The 15,590-nt window shown below is 39.1% G+C and overlaps 2 protein-coding genes across 3 annotated transcripts; one reads left to right on the top strand and one right to left on the bottom strand.

The window, feature by feature from the left end:
• Window positions 1–608: 608 nt before the first annotated feature.
• LOC138211644 (protein eva-1 homolog C) lies at window positions 609–6,154 on the bottom strand. Of its 2 annotated transcripts, XM_069171618.1 has the most exons (8): window positions 6,016–6,154; window positions 4,354–4,559; window positions 4,117–4,240; window positions 2,825–2,977; window positions 2,403–2,546; window positions 2,250–2,321; window positions 2,083–2,163; window positions 609–1,351 (listed from the first exon to the last, which is right to left on the bottom strand). In XM_069171618.1, the coding sequence occupies exons 1-8, from the start codon at window positions 6,110–6,112 to the stop codon at window positions 966–968; spliced, it is 1,263 nt and encodes a 420-aa protein (XP_069027719.1). In that variant the 5' UTR covers window positions 6,113–6,154; the 3' UTR covers window positions 609–965. The 2 variants fall into 2 exon arrangements, with proteins under 2 accessions (XP_069027719.1, XP_069027720.1); XM_069171619.1 differs by lacking the exon at window positions 2,083–2,163 and having other exon boundaries at window positions 6,016–6,153.
• Window positions 6,155–9,618: 3,464 nt separating this feature from the next.
• On the top strand, window positions 9,619–15,450 carry clic2 (chloride intracellular channel 2). The gene is made up of 6 exons (XM_069171604.1): window positions 9,619–9,936; window positions 11,174–11,283; window positions 11,835–11,960; window positions 12,062–12,162; window positions 12,905–13,086; window positions 14,381–15,450. Exons 1-6 carry the CDS (start codon window positions 9,883–9,885, stop codon window positions 14,540–14,542), a joined length of 735 nt encoding a protein of 244 aa, XP_069027705.1. The 5' UTR covers window positions 9,619–9,882; the 3' UTR covers window positions 14,543–15,450.
• Window positions 15,451–15,590: the final 140 nt, after the last annotated feature.

Genomic DNA, 15,590 nt, shown 5'->3' with positions numbered 1-15,590 from the left:
GTGATATTTTAAAAGATATTTAAAGGGATCCGTGCAGCACACATGCTCCCTTCAGCCATTCAAACAATGTGATTGTTGCATGAATCGTTTTTAAAGTTTGCAGACGGCAATCAAAGACATTAGCCACCTGCGAAGACCTCTTTGCAAACTGCACAAGGTGCGTAGATATTTTTTTGTCTGATAATCAACCTGCGTATTCATTCATTTTCACATTTATTACCAGACTTACATAACGTTAGGATCTATTCAATCCTGCATCAACACGTGCAGATGCTTGCAATTTATTCACTGATTTATTCTTAATGTCTTCCTGAAATGTCAGATTTATTTATACCCTTACTCATCCAGGGACGTTTTGCTTAGAGCAACGTCCTGCTGTCTACGTCTGTTCATTTTGTCGGCTGAACTCGTTTTGCCAGCATCTTTTGTTTTCTCTACCACACATATCTGGGTTACGCTCGTATATCCAGGATTCGGCTTGCAAGATGAAATGTTTCCTGGTCTACTGTGATGACATCCCCCGTGGTGCACTGTGCTTTACTATTTGTAACAATTCAAAAAGTATTTATGAAACATTAAACAAAAGCGTCACAGTAAACAGACCAGAATCTGTATCCATCTAAATCTTTATTATTGGGAAGTACTTACATTGTATTGTATACTGTTCTCAACATTTTTATATCCTAACCAAACAAAAAATAAATACAAAAAAATTTAAAATGAACTTAAGCTGAATCACTGGCACCATGTTCTGCTGTTATTTCATAAGAGAAAACTTTATTTAACATTTATTTAAGCAAGAGTCTGACCACTACTAGGATTTCTTGTATTTCACTAGAGTTACTTGGCAACACCAACAAGGCGACACAATTAAACTGAAATCAAAAGAAACATCGGTCAGCAACTTACATTTTTATAGCAGAAGGATGCTTTAACCGGATCTTCACTAATACATGTGACTTTTCTCAATTGCTGTAGGTTTTAATCTTGTGAATGGCATAGGGGCTGGAGTCCCGGTGGGGCCAAATGTCTCCGTTGGGCAGCTCCCTCGTCTGTTCCACCTCACGATCAACCATCTCCACGGTCAAAGCTGCTGGATTCAAGATGTCTGTTGTGCGGTAGGACTGCGTGAGGCGGCGGAAGGACGACGTGTCTGAGACGTCGTCGTCGAAGAGGTCCTCCATGAGCTCCTTGCGCCGCCTGCGAGATGCTTTCAGCTCATCGTTCAGGTCAGAAACCAGATCTTTCACATCTCTCACGATTGTGGAGCGAAGACCAAACAGGCAGAGTAGGAAAACCAGACCGGCACAGATACCAGAGACAAAGTACAAGGCCACTCGCTCTGGGAGACCTGGAGGAGAGACGTGTGATGATCATTGATCAAACTAAATTCAAAACATGCTGGCAAAAGATACTAAATCACAACTGTCCACCTTGTAAAATATGCTGTATTTCTGCATCAAATTATTCCTTAAAACACCATAAATCAACCTATTTCTACAGATTGCTTATACTTTGCATTGCTCTTGACAATTTACAAAATAACGCTGTACTTTTTTATATTTTTTTAATGCACTTTTAAAAAAAAAAAAACTTCCTTTAATTATATTTATAACTTCATTTTCTGTTAGTGCTGGAAGAAAATAGACTTGCAGATGCCTTGCTCTCAATCCATATCGGCAGTTTATCACTGCAAACTTCTTTTTTTTTTCTTCTTCAGACGGAAAGTATTTTTGCCTGGTAATATCAACATTTTTAGAGCTGGCTCTGGATCGGCATTACAATTGCAAAAACCTGTACATTTTAGATCAATTTTTCCGCAAGTATCTACATTTCCTATTGTTTAGATTTTCCTCCAGCACACAAACACACCATCCAGAGCAATTAAAAAATAGCAGCAGTCCAAGCCTTCCAACTGTTCAAATTTATGATAATGTACCCTTAATAAAAAAAAAAGACCAGACTCTTTACTGATTGATCTTAATCGGTAAGCCTTTATGTGTTTGTGGGAGTTGATTTTATAAAAAAAAAAAAAAAAAAAAAAGATTCTCATCTGAGGTCGACTGGCATCAATACACATACCCAATATTTTTTCAATGATCTCCAGAGAGTTGGTTAAGAGCACGTTTTGAGGCCTGTAGTTGGGGCCAGTGTACCATCCACCTGAGGGTGAGAGGGGTCCGGGCTCAGACGCCAGTCAAAGTCTGCCGCATGCAACTAAACCTGTAAATATCTGGCGTGACTCTCACCGTGTGTGTAGTCTGAGATCATGAAAGGGTCTGTCGACCCTCGACCCACGTCTTCCAGGAGATATCGGGGCACTGAAGAAGAAATTAGACATCTCTTACTCAACAAACTATATCACCTCAGTCACAAGCAGTAACATCTGGTGTGTCACTCACCGCAAGTGAAGGACACCCGCAGGTGTTTCCTGGTGCCTGGGAAGCAGGGGTCCCCAAAGATTTGAGTATCGGCCAATACTGAACAGTTCGCTCTGCCATGACACCTGCGTGACACCTTCCTCAGAGCCACCGGTGACAAACACTCTGGAGTAAATCAAAAGTAGTGACATAAATGATTATAATGCAGAAATCAATCAAATGTAAAATTCAGATTTCGCATATCAGCTCTTAACAGAAACATTATAATGTAAATTAAAAACGACTAATTCTAAGGGAATGAATAATTATGATACATATATTATATTTATTTAATTTATAGCTGCTAATAAACGAATACAGCAGAGAAGCTGTTCTCCATCATGTCTATGCAAGACAACATCAGAAGTTCCACTGTTTTGCCACTAGATGACACTGTTTCAGACCCATGCCAGTCCGTGACCCGGGTTCCTGAGGGCAGTGAGGACTGCCGTGCAGCAGGTGCCCGAACGTGGCGGAGTAGATGGCGAGGACCGTCTGGTTTTTACACATCAGCCTCATACGCTCATTTTCACACACCAGTCGTGTGCGGTGGTGCTCTGAAAAAAAAAAAATAGACGACATGACTCATAAACATTTTGTAAAACATCAGGAACATTCTCTGCTTGTGTTTTTGCACGTCAGGTCTTTATTTGTTTCCATAAATCAAATGTCTGATATGTAATCCAGCACAGTGGACATCATGTCTCCTCATATTACAGCCAGAGCTGATATTATTGTGTGATATGTGTGTATATCACTATTAAGGTAAGCACACGTTCACCTGTTAAAGGTTAGGTTCAAATTTTTCTTAAAGTAGCACTCACATCTTGATCTCTGCACTGAAACGGTTTTTGCTTGCTCTATTTATTCCTCCTGCTTATACTGGCCATTAAAAGATTCATAAATAACATGTTTCCAGTAGAGGAGGTGGGGGACAAAATATACTTTCCTCATTAAATGCACAAATACACCGTATGTCAGAGTTGATCTGAAGTTAATGCGAGCCTTCAGCAGTCAGAGATGCACCTGCTGTGTCCATCTTTTAAAATTACAATGATTTTGAGTTAAAATGGGATTTTGTTATTAAAACATTGCAACGAACATAACATAGTAACCATATCATGTATTAGTAAAAAAAAATAATAATAAAATAAAATAAAATAAAAACTTGTATATTAAAAACAACAATAGTAAATAAATTAGCTCATTAAAGAAAAAACAGAAAAGTAAGAAAGAAAATTAATGATGATGAGCAGTTTCTGTCAACTTAAATCACTTTTTTCAAGTCAATTTTTCTGGATGGCTTTCAATCATATCACATGGCATTTATCAGGAGATGGAGTTTGATTAGATTTTTTTTTGTTGGTGTTTTTAATAATAATTTGAAATGGTTAATTTGCCAACTTTTACCAAATGTCCTAAAAGTGCCGGCTCGAATTTTCACTACCACAGATACATCACCATGATAATAGAGCAAATTCAGTCTGCTGAAATTACATTGTTTTTACAAACTATTTCCAGTTTAAGAATGTAGTTTGATGCTGAGCTATTGAAAATGGTGGACTTGTTGTTTTCAAAACGCACAGATTTGTTGGCTTAATAATCTCAATTAAGCAACATCAAAAACAAAATCTGTTCACAGGTGTTTCGGTGCATGGACTTTCCACACATTGAACCTAGCAGCTGAGTGGAGTACCTGGTCGACACTTGTAGGAGACGAGGAGGTACTTGGTGGTGAGCGGACAGGGGTCCTGGCCAAACACTGGACTGAGAACGGGGATGTGACATGACCTCTGATCCTGACACTCTGACAGCACTTTCTGCCAAAGCAGGACAATATGCGTTAACAACTGTCTTCTCCTTTATGAAAGCATGTTGGGAGGGCAGACAGCTTTACGAAAACATCACATTCATCTCACTGGATGGATTTTACCTCGACAGCAACTGAGGAAGTGCATTCAGTGTCCTCCTCCGCTGTTGTGTTTGTGCTCACTGAGGGACATAAGTACTGATTAGGAACGCGTCGTCCGTAGAAAGCTGACAGGACGGCCACAGACGTGCTGGAGGGACACTCGATGATGAGCGTGTCTCCTTCACAGGCATGAGCCGTGTGGTTCTTCAGGATGGTGTGAAGATACACTGAAAGAGAGCACAAGGTGATGCTCCACTTTATGTGTCTGCTGAATGTGAGAGATCTTTTTAACATTAGTCAGCATATACAGGTGGGAAAAAATAACACAAATCAGCAGGGAGGCAAACCCAGTGAATGACGCTAATTAAAATCTAATATAAAACACTACTCTCACCGCATTTTAACCCACCAATACGTTTAACTCGTGTTTGACTTTCATTAGCATTAAAATCATATTTAGTTTCTTATAAATGAGGTCATTTTCCATACATTAGAAATAACTGGTTGACTCAGTCAGTAATGTGACTTATTAAATACTTTTTTTGGTCCGTACAGCTCAGTCCTGGTTGTTGGCAGGGCGGTGTATCGGTCACTGGGTGTAACTCTCTAAGACAATGTTTGGACTGTGACTACACATACAAACATGCTCAGCAACAGCACACACACACATTGGAGCGAAGTCTCCCCTCCCATGCTCGGCCCCTGTGTTGTGTTGTGTGTGTGTGTGTGTGTGTGTGTGTGTGTGTGTGTGTGTGTGTGTGTGTGTGTGTGTGTGTGTGTGTGTGTGTGTGTGTGTGTGTATTACTCATGCTGGACATAAAGCTGTTGAAACAGCCCCATTGATAGGACCTACTTCCCTTTTAGAGACAAAAACAAGTCCCCATAATGCAAATTATCGGTTTAGGGGTTACAGATATTTGAGGTGGGTGTGTGTGTTTCTATTACTCATGCTTGACAAAAAGCTATTGAAACAGTCCCATTGATAGGACCTACTTCCCTTTTGGAGACAAAAACAAGTCCCATAATGTAAATTTTCAGTTAGGGGTTACAGATATGAAGTTGGCGTGGGTTTTAAGTCTTGAGGAAATTGATGTAAGTCGATGTAATGTCCTCTGATTGATGGAAATGTGTGTGTGTGTGTGTGTGTGTGTGTGTGTGTGTGTGTGTGTGTGTGTGTGTGTGTGTGTGTGTGTGTGTGTGTTCAGGGAGTAAACGTGACACAGTACCAGGCACTCACTCACAATGAGCTATTATTAGAGCCTGTAGCCACACAAAAAAATTTTGATTTCTGCTGTCCTCAGATACAGAAAGCTGACAATAGAGGTGTTTCAGACAAAAGCTACCTTTGGCTTTTTCCTTAGCATTGTTGCAATAATGTTATTAGTCCAAACAACAATGTAACTCAGCTAATAAACAGAAGTCAACTGTAGATTATTTATTGCTTTGGAAGTATCTGGTCTTATTCTGTGACTTTCTAAGTTCAGGACCTGTTCTGCAGCCTCTTCACCCTGATTCTGGTCTGTCAGCATGATCTTTGCCAGCTGCTTAGAAAGCAGGATACGCAGATATATTAGGAAATATTAAAATGTCTTCTTTAAAGCTTCCTTTGGGAAGCATACAAAACTGAAAAGCAACGTATCAGCATTTTGACTCAATTACCAATGTCAAAAACAAAACACTTACTAGAGAAGTCAGGAGCTGAACGGGCAGTGTGCGTCTTCAGAGCCAGAAGGAACGGCATCAGACTCAAATACCAGCAGAGGCTCCATGGCACTGTCATTTTGCTTGTTCTGCAACAGACCCCTGGGTTTTGTTGAAATAGCTTGTTGTGCTATGGACTGCCTGGGAGAGCACAGTCAGTAGGTCAATGATGCCATTGTGTATACAAGAGACAGCCACCCCCATTTAGCAATAAAAAAAAAATCACGGTTAACTGCTTTAAACGGCTGATGACTCAAATACACTGTTGTTTTGGTTGAAGTGAGATTAATAGATTTTTGTTGATGTTCAAGTACATTCTATAATGCACATTTGGTGTTTTGGGGTAGTGGTGTGTTGGTACAAAAAGTGTTATTTTTAATATGTTTACAGAAAATAGCCAAACTCTTTATTTCCACAAATTACATCAGAAGCTAGAAGCCTCTCTCATGTTTAGTAGAAACTGGGAGGTGATTATTTCTCATAAAGAAACAGCTATCTGAAAAAAGTAAAAACTATGCTAACACCTTTTAAACTGATGAATTAATCTGTTGTGTGTTGTGTTTTTTGATTTATTCACAAAATGCAAAAATACTTTGTGATTTTAAGTGAGGTTACACGTTTCAGCTTCTTTTTTTTTTGACTGACAGCATATTAAATGTCCATCCAGCATTTCTGACCAGCATCTCTGGCTACGGCATGGGTTGCCAGGTGTTACAGGTTGTGAACAGAGCTTTTAGTAAAGGTGTTTATACATGCATGATGGTACTACAGCCTTTCTACGGCGACAAGGCTCCACATAGTTACTGGCCAAGAAACAGTTCCAGCATGTAACCCCACCAAACAATGGCAGTGGTATCAATCTTATCATGTTGGAGAAGAGAACAAGTAAAGAATCCCAAATTTCACTTTTTCTTGAATGTCTGACGAAGGACTGCGATCAAAACATTGCTTTTTCCATGAAGGAGGCACAAGAATCCAAAGCAGAGCAGTTTAATTTCCAGGATAACATCTTGACCTTTTCTGTGTCCCTGCGTGTTTGTAATGGCAGAATCGAGTCTCATTCTCCTGGACTCATGTCAACAGCGTAGGTCCTGTTGACGGAGATAAGGCACTTTTTTCCAGGAGGCCACTTCCACGTGCTGTGAGTGTCCAGTGGAGATATCTCTCTCCATGAGAGGGCTTTCCTATCTTTTTGTCTGTAGAAGAGGAAGTGATCATTTCCAGAATCTTTCAGTTTACTATAAAAGCCGTGACTTTTAATTTCCCTTCAATACTTCCTCTTTTTCTCAATACTGTGTGAAGGCTGTTGTCATACCAACGACACAGTGACTCATAAGACACATGAAGTTATTAACCAGCTCAGGACATCATGCAGACGCTTGTGATGATGAATCAAAATTAATTTCTGAATAACACTCCAGTCATTTATCACACTAGTGCCAATAAACACTCCCTCCACTGCAGCACAGTGGACATACTACTGAAGGCTGACCTTTGAAATGGAGAGATTCATGTATTATTCATGTGCCTAAGTGAGAGCAATACTCCTACCATCTTCAGTAAAATTCCACTCCCATAGGAAGTGTGAATAAAAATGAATTAGTTATTCCTAACATGTGTCCACTTTGGCTGTTTTGGAGTAGAGCTTGTTCCTCTTTGTGCCAAGAGGAGGTCCGGTTTCAGATAGTTGGAAAATCTCCGGCCTTAACCTCCCTCACTCTCCAGACATTTAAAAATAATGATTTCCTCCCATTTTTTCTGCTTCAGTTATATTTCCTGTGATGGTCAAATCTTATTCATCAAAGTTCCAGGATTTGTGTGATGGGTTAGGTTTTCATCCTCTGCACAGTGGAATAAATTCCTCAAATCCTATCAAGCAGATAATTGAAGCTCATGGGACAGAGCTCCGTGTCCTTTGGTGTACTTTCGTATTTAATTCCTCGTGATACATTTCACAATCTTGCGTCCTTGTTATTTGTCTTAATTCTTTAGGGAAGTCTACACCGCAGCGAAGAGTTTTTGTCATAAAATTTCCCTTCCCTATTTACAGTAAATGGTATTATATTACAACAAACACTCATACTGAACTGAGCCCTCAGTCCTCTCTTCAAGGACATGTGGTCTTGAGATGAAAGCTAATTGTCAGATTAATTAATTTATCTTCCAAGACAACTTTACTAGTTATTACTAATCACCTTTATGAAACATATTTCATTCAATTGAAAAAAAAAAAAAAATCAATATACCAGTTACTGTAAAACATAAATATTTGACATTTCTGCAAACTTTCTTTGCGCCACAACTCATGCAAAACAAGTCGTGGAACCTCAGAAGGAACCTCCAACTGCTTCCTTTTCATGACTAAAACACTGGGGGGATTCCCACCACCAAATTACCTCAGAAATATTCCCCAAAATATCCCATCATTGTTTTAAAGAATTGAGACAAGTCCAACTACAGCTCTCCTGTTGCCATACTATAGTAGAAAAACACTGTATCAGCAAACTATACACTACACTGAATGATCGAAGGAATAATCAGACCTTTTATTGAAGTGAAAGTAAAACTGCAACACTGTAAATATACTCCATTCAGGCATTTGAAATTGGATCTGGTAGAAATATTTACATGATATCAGAAAAATGTACTGAATGTCAGGAAAAATAAACAGAACTGGCTATCTCAGTGTTACATTACTCTGTTAAGTAGGAACAGATGCACCGTGATAACCATGTGTTCAGCAGTGTTTTAAGCTAAATGCTAACATGCTGAAAACGATAACATCATTTTTCACAGGAATAATTTTTGCTGTGGGCACAATGTTAGTTTAAGTGTTTTAACGTGCTCATTTAGCAAAACAAGCACAATATACAGCTTAGATTGAAGTGTCATTAGTGGTTATAATATTTGGATATATATAACAACTTAAAATGTTGACCCAGTGATGCAAGAAAAGTCAGAGGATAAAACTGTAAGAATATCCCTGTAATCCACTACATTGTTGTTTAGTCTAAAGTGGTGGACAGACCTAAAGCCATGCCACTTAAACTACATATGACATTTTTATAAAATCATTCAAATGCATTTTTATACTGGTTAGTACCTAAATGTACCATAAGATAATAAATCATATTTAAACTAATTATAGCACTCTTAAGTGCACTTAAGTAAAATACTTAAGTAAATATACTTAATTACTGTCCATCAGCGACAATACTCTGTCTGCTATTCCCTTAGTTTTTCTTTTATATCTTATATTCCTGTAATCACAGCAAAAACATTGACTAATATTCTGTAATAAAATTAGACTTTTGTCTCCTGCTGTCTGTCAACACAGAGTAAGACATGTATGTACACAGTACGTGTGCATACATGTCTTCAGCCCTTTTCCTGAATTTCTTAGTGTTGGAATATGACGGCTCGAATTAGTCCGAATTTGTGTGTTTTGAGTCACTGTGTGTTATCATTTCCTGTATATTGCAATATCCAGATGGACCTATTTTAAGCTCTCCCCTCAGAGTTTGGCTCTGGGTATATAAGAGCGTGTACTCCACCCATCTCTGGATCCTCCCCCTCCCCTGACTTGTAAAGTATGCTCAGAGCATAGCCTCCAAGGAGCCCTCAGACTAACAGTGGCAGCCGTGAGGTGTGGTCTCTCTCCTGACACCCCTGACCACAAAAACACACTAGAAACCAGAGCAGCATTTTCTCAAGGGCTCTGTTATCAGCTTCTTCTCTCCTGCTTCGTGGATTTTTGGGGAGCACAAAACCACTGACTGAAGGAGAAGCTTTGACTGGAGCAACAACTTGGACTTTTAAAAAGTGAATACAAAGTTTTTTGGGGTCAACATGGCACTTCGGCAGAACTCGGACAAGGATCCAAGCATTGAGTTGTTCATTAAGGTCGGTCATGTCTTTTCAGTTTCACTTATAACTTACACCTGGATTCATTGTCAAAACAATGTGCTGTGTTAAACATGAAAGGTCTCCCAGTTTGCCTGTTTTATATCCTCTCCTTCTGAGGGAAAACGTGCAGGCAGTCACACAGTCCTCGTTACTGTCAAAGAGCAGAGATCTACACATGTTGCCTTATGAGGAACATCAATCAGAGGACAACTCTCCTCTTGATTGGTGCCACCTCCAGATGTCCTGCAGATGTAGAGGTGTTTGTGTCCCTGCTGCGGGTCACAGCAGGTTGTTATCAGTGAAGTCTGGCCACAGGCAGACAGTCCACCTTATCATGGCACACCCAGAAGGAGCGAGGCGCGGAGGGTGACAAGCCTCCAGCCCCAACCAGGCACACCCACTTTACCTACACCCACGTTCAGATGTCGTCATCTGTATCAAATAGTCACTTTAACACATAATTCTGAATCATGCATCAGGATTTCTTTCTTCTAGTACTGCTCCTGTACAAAAAAAAAAAGTGTATTTGATGTAGCTGGAGCCAGCAGCCAGCTTACCTTAGAATAAAGACTTGAGACCTCTGAAGCTCACTTATTAACATGTCTATCTTATATATTTAATCTGTACAAACGTGTAAAATTATAAATTGTGGTTTTACAGGGATGACACGACTCCAAAAAAAATCACTGTGCATTTATAACTTGGCACATTAATGCTCGTAGAACAACAAATGATAATTTTTACTCCTTACTGTTGGTACAGATTGAAAAAGGTTCAACATAATGAACTTTAGAGATCCTAGTTACCTTTTCACCTTTCACAGCTGTTTCTCATTGTTTTAAGTCTTTGTGCGACGCTAAGCTGACCAGCTGCTGCCTTTATTCCTATTTGCCAGACACGCATGAGAGTTTGATCATTTTTCTCACCCAAGTCTTGTCAAGAAAGCAAATCATTTCCAAAAAATGGCCCATTATTGCATTAACACTAATATGCTGATGATAAGTGGGGCTTTAACTAGACGGTGTTGTCGGGGTTTGAGGTGGCTGGAGGAGAAGACCAAATGTGACGTCTGTTCTTTTCCGCCACAACACACTGAGCTGCTTTTCCCCCCCACACAGAGGAAATATCCCAAACACGCCTTTCACTTCCAAAAACACTTTTTAAACAGCAGAGGAGATGAAACATTTGCGACTCATAAAACTGCATTTTTAACCCTGTCTCTTGTGTTTTTCAGGCTGGACATGACGGCGAGAACGTGGGGAACTGCCCCTTCTGCCAGAGGCTCTTCATGGTACTGTGGCTGAAAGGAGTCAAGTTCACAGTGACCACTGTTGATATGAGGAAGTAAGCACCCCTCCACTGGCAAACACACTTCCTGAGCATCTGGTCGTGGGGACTTTCACACAGAACGGCATTAAGACACAAACCAGAGAGAAATTGAGAAGTTGTTTTCTGTAATCCAAACCACTTCTCACTCGTCAATAGCTGTGTTGCGGATTCTGTTGTGCAGAAGTTGGAGGGAGGAGACCACAAAAGCCAAAGTGTACAAGGAGCTCTGTGTCACCCTCCAACCAACACTTTCTTTAATTGAGGCTTTATTGTGTGAATTTCTCAGGGTCATTACCGACAAGCAAATAAGATCAGGAAACTTTGAAAGGATGCTGATAGTTGAGTGATTCAGAACACACACAACAGGCCTTTTGAACAGGCGGCCACTCCCAGCAATGTGTATTTTCATAACTGAACCAACAGCCAGAGTTGAAATCCTTCATCCAGAGGCACCACGTTTGTTTTTCACCGACACGTTCTCAGTTCTGACAGTCTAAATGCAGCATTGAACAGACGTAAGACAAACTCTCTCCCTCCATGTCTTCCTTTCTCTGTGTCCTCTGCAGGAAGCCAGCTGAGCTGAAGGACCTCGCTCCTGGCACCAATCCTCCTTTCCTCCTCTACAACGGCACCCTCAAAACAGACTTCATCAGAATCGAGGAATTTCTTGAACAAACACTGGGCCCTCCCAGGTACTGCTGCGCTTAACCATTACACACATACCACTGAAGTGTGATATACTCTCACCGAACAAGTGTACTCCCAGGCTTCTCCTTTCTTCTCTCCCCCGCAGGTACCCTCATCTCAGCCCGCTGAACAATGAGTCCTTTGACGTGGGTGCTGACATTTTCGCAAGGTTCTCTGCTTTCATCAAGAACAGCCCGAATAACGCCTGTAAGTTTGGTTTCCTTTAATCTATGAATCACGTAACAGCTCATAAAATACCTGCCCATTAATACGATGTCGCGGTTTTTGTACTTTAGTTAAATATGTCCAGTATATGCAACTTTATTCAGTAAATTTATGTAGGAGCGATAGTTACTGTGTAGATTTAGATTTTATCCTGTGTGATCCACCTCTAAAGAGAGATGAAGCAGTAGTATATAAAGTAATTCAAATTAGCTTGTCAACCATTAAACTGAAATGCTGCTTACATGTTACTGTTTCAACAGTTATGACTTAGTGGTGTGATATTTGTTACAGTACCGCTCTGTAAAGTATGTAATTTTATTTTGAAATTTAAACTACGATATTAATACTTTTACTTCACTGACGGATCTGAATATTCATTCCAACACTGATCAAAAGTACAAGTACTTCAATTATAACCTACATATTACATTATTAGATTATTAATAGTGATACATCATGAAGTATTTTATGTAGCAGCTGGTTGAGATGAAATTAATCTTTACCTACACTATATTCTGTATGGTAAAACTATTGCAAACCATTATATCTTATAAGTCAGTGGGTGAAAAAAGTACTGTATAAAATGTATAAATGGAAGCACTCAGGTTAAGTACAAGTACCTCAAAACTGTATTTAAGTTCATTTACCTTATCACCATAAGGTACATCAACACTGTTACTTAGAGAATAAAGTACAACATGTCTTTGTGTTTCTGACTCTCCAGGCCAGAAGAAAAAACTGCTGCAGGAGTTTAAGCGTCTGGACGACTACCTGAACTCCCCACTCCCCGAGGAGATCAACCACAACTCAACAGAAACCGTCACCGTCTCCGAGAGGAAGTTTCTGGACGGCAACCGCCTCACCTTAGCTGACTGCAACCTGCTGCCCAAACTGCACGTTATCAGGGTGAGACAGTCGTGTTATTGTTGTTTTAGTTGTATGAGCGGCCTGAAAATGAGGATGTGTGCTCAGAGGTAGGAGGTAAAAAAAAATCAATCACATGATCATCTAAACTGGATTAAAAGAAGACCTGTGAAAAATGTCATCACTTAGCTGTTGAGGGGCCTGAAGGACAGACAGACACACGTGAATATTTAGCAGTAGTGTAAAATACCAAGTACTTTTACTTAAGTTTTGAGATAATCGCCACATTTCAGATGTTTCAGAGAGAAATGTTTTACAGCTACAGACTCCACGACGTATAATGAACCGTTACATCTCATTACATCTGCATTACATCTCTAATTAAGATTTTACATGCTAATAATGTTAAACGAAGAAAATATAATGCAATATTACAGATTAAACCAGTGGTTTACAACCTCTTTGATTTCTGAGGTGTAAGCAGTTCCACTCCAGAGAGCTTTCATCTCTAAATTCTCACATGGTTTCATTTAAACAGATAAAGGCCCAAAGAGACACAATTCTCCAACATTTCCCCAACAAAGCAATGACTGGAGTAAAGTCTAAAAAGGAATTTTTGTAGCAGAACTTGACTTCTTTTTTCCTACACTATTAATCAACTCACAATCCTTTGAATTTATCTTGAAACTCCTTGAAGAAGCCCGACACCTTGGCTGGAAACCACCGGATTTCACAACCAAAGTATAAATAAAACAGTTCAAACAAGCTCTTCCTCGACCAGATAAACCAGTGACATGCTGTTAACACGTCAATGCATCTGGAATAGAAATGTAATAATGTAACATAAATGTAATGTAATATAAAGTACATAAATACATGAAATAATATCTCAGTCACGAGAGCAATTTTCTGCATTCTTACTTTTGATTATATGTACACTTTGATGAGTTTCAATGCAGGACTCTGACTTGCAGGAGTATATTTACAGTTTACTTAAGTTTTGTGGTGTTTATATCAGAGAAATATTATAATTTGTTTTAATCCAATGCAGTTATTTGACCACCGTAGTAACTAGTTAGTTCACATATCAGGATTTTACAGGCCTATAATGAGCATAAATTTGTTGTATGGATGTGCAATGCATTAAACAGTATGTAATATAAAGTAATATCTATTGACATTTTACTCTGACTTGTAATTACATTCCTTTATTGGTTCTTTTACTCAGTTAATTGATGTCAGGGCTTCTTTCACCTCTGATCTTTACGTAGGCTACCTGGTGAAATCTGTGTTTCTCAAAATGCCCAGTTTTGATTTTCCTTTGCGTTTATTTCAGGTCGCTGCCAAGAAATACTGTGACCTCGACATTCCTGCTCATTTCACAGGCGTGTGGAGATACCTTCAAAACGCCTACGAGAGAGAGGAATTCAAACAGACATGTCCAGCCAACATTGAGATTGAGAAGGCTTACGTCAGCGTGGCCAACAGGAGGAGCTAAATTTTCATTCTGTCTATATAATGATTTCCTGTATTTATCAAGTGTAATCATGGTGATCTGTAGGGGGCGCTACACACAAGAATTAACTGAGTCAACAACCCCGACAATTTATTCCACCTTAAAAACCTTGAGGTGAGGTTGCAGTCGGACTCGGGGACATGACAAAGTAAAATGCTTTATTGGTTGTATGTACTGACTGTTCATCTACACTCCGTGGCCACTTTATTAGGTACACCTGTACAATCTAATGAAGTCTAATACAACAGCCTCACCAATAACATCTGGCTTTGAAAAGCTCATAATGTTCAGGTTTTTGTGACATTGTCAAAAATATGTCAGTTAAATTACCATATATGTTTATTATTTACAAGTCATCGTTAAAAGCAGAGTTGCACTGGACTTTCTTATAGTGAGAAGGGATTTTTGTCTTTGAGAGTGTCAGAATATTAGAAACACGTATGAATATGATGCAGTCCAGTGGAATTACTATGTCCTCACTGGAAAAACGTACAGGGTATAACAGAATTAATATATCTCATCATCAGCAAAATCTGAACATTATAGACATCATATAAGTAGACTTTATGTCACAACAATTGTGTAGAACTGCAGTATACAGCACACAATAAAGTGGACACTGAGTGTAAAGTGACTCACAGACAAAAGAAAAGGCCAAATGTGCAATTGATTGTTGATTGTTATTATTAGCAGAAGTTTTTGTTTATAGTGTAAATACAGATATTTTCCCATGCTTTTTCAAATCAAAACACCAACATTAGAGTATGTATGATGGTGATAGTGTAAACAGTTAATTTTTATGCAAACTATGAAATACTCTCCTGTATCTTACCATACACAAGTAGAGTTTGGTTGTCCCACTGTCACACTAATAAACAAAATCAAATTTATTTGTCATAATCTGGATTTTTATGTGGTTTATGTGCATGTGTCTGTTCTTAATCCTGAATTGCATCGATCTTTCTTTACTTCTCATACAGTAAACATTATAAACATAGATACTTTGAAATATCACAACTAAAACCAAATC

This window comes from Embiotoca jacksoni, unplaced genomic scaffold (genome assembly GCF_022577435.1).
Source record: "Embiotoca jacksoni isolate LCO1_2020_lvr unplaced genomic scaffold, fEmbJac1.0.p SCAF_5, whole genome shotgun sequence".
NCBI classification, from domain to species: domain Eukaryota; kingdom Metazoa; phylum Chordata; class Actinopteri; family Embiotocidae; genus Embiotoca; species Embiotoca jacksoni.
This window is presented reverse-complemented; position numbering and strand designations above follow the sequence as displayed.

What these genes read in the sequence shown, in the direction of transcription:
- LOC138211644 (XM_069171618.1), bottom strand. Translation starts at nt 6,112, where the DNA reads ATGACAGTGCCATGGAGCCTCTGCTGGTATTTGAGTCTGATGCCGTTC. An exon ending in CTCCTACAAGTGTCGACCAG is followed by an intron (nt 2,978 to 4,116) that starts GTACTCCACTCA and finishes TTTTTTTTTCAG; the next exon opens with AGCACCACCGCACACGACTG. An exon ending in GATCATTGAAAAAATATTGG is followed by an intron (nt 1,352 to 2,082) that starts GTATGTGTATTG and finishes TCTCTCCTCCAG; the next exon opens with GTCTCCCAGAGCGAGTGGCC.
- clic2 (XM_069171604.1), top strand. Translation starts at nt 9,883, where the DNA reads ATGGCACTTCGGCAGAACTCGGACAAGGATCCAAGCATTGAGTTGTTC. An exon ending in GCATTGAGTTGTTCATTAAG is followed by an intron (nt 9,937 to 11,173) that starts GTCGGTCATGTC and finishes TGTGTTTTTCAG; the next exon opens with GCTGGACATGACGGCGAGAA. An exon ending in CCAAACTGCACGTTATCAGG is followed by an intron (nt 13,087 to 14,380) that starts GTGAGACAGTCG and finishes CGTTTATTTCAG; the next exon opens with GTCGCTGCCAAGAAATACTG.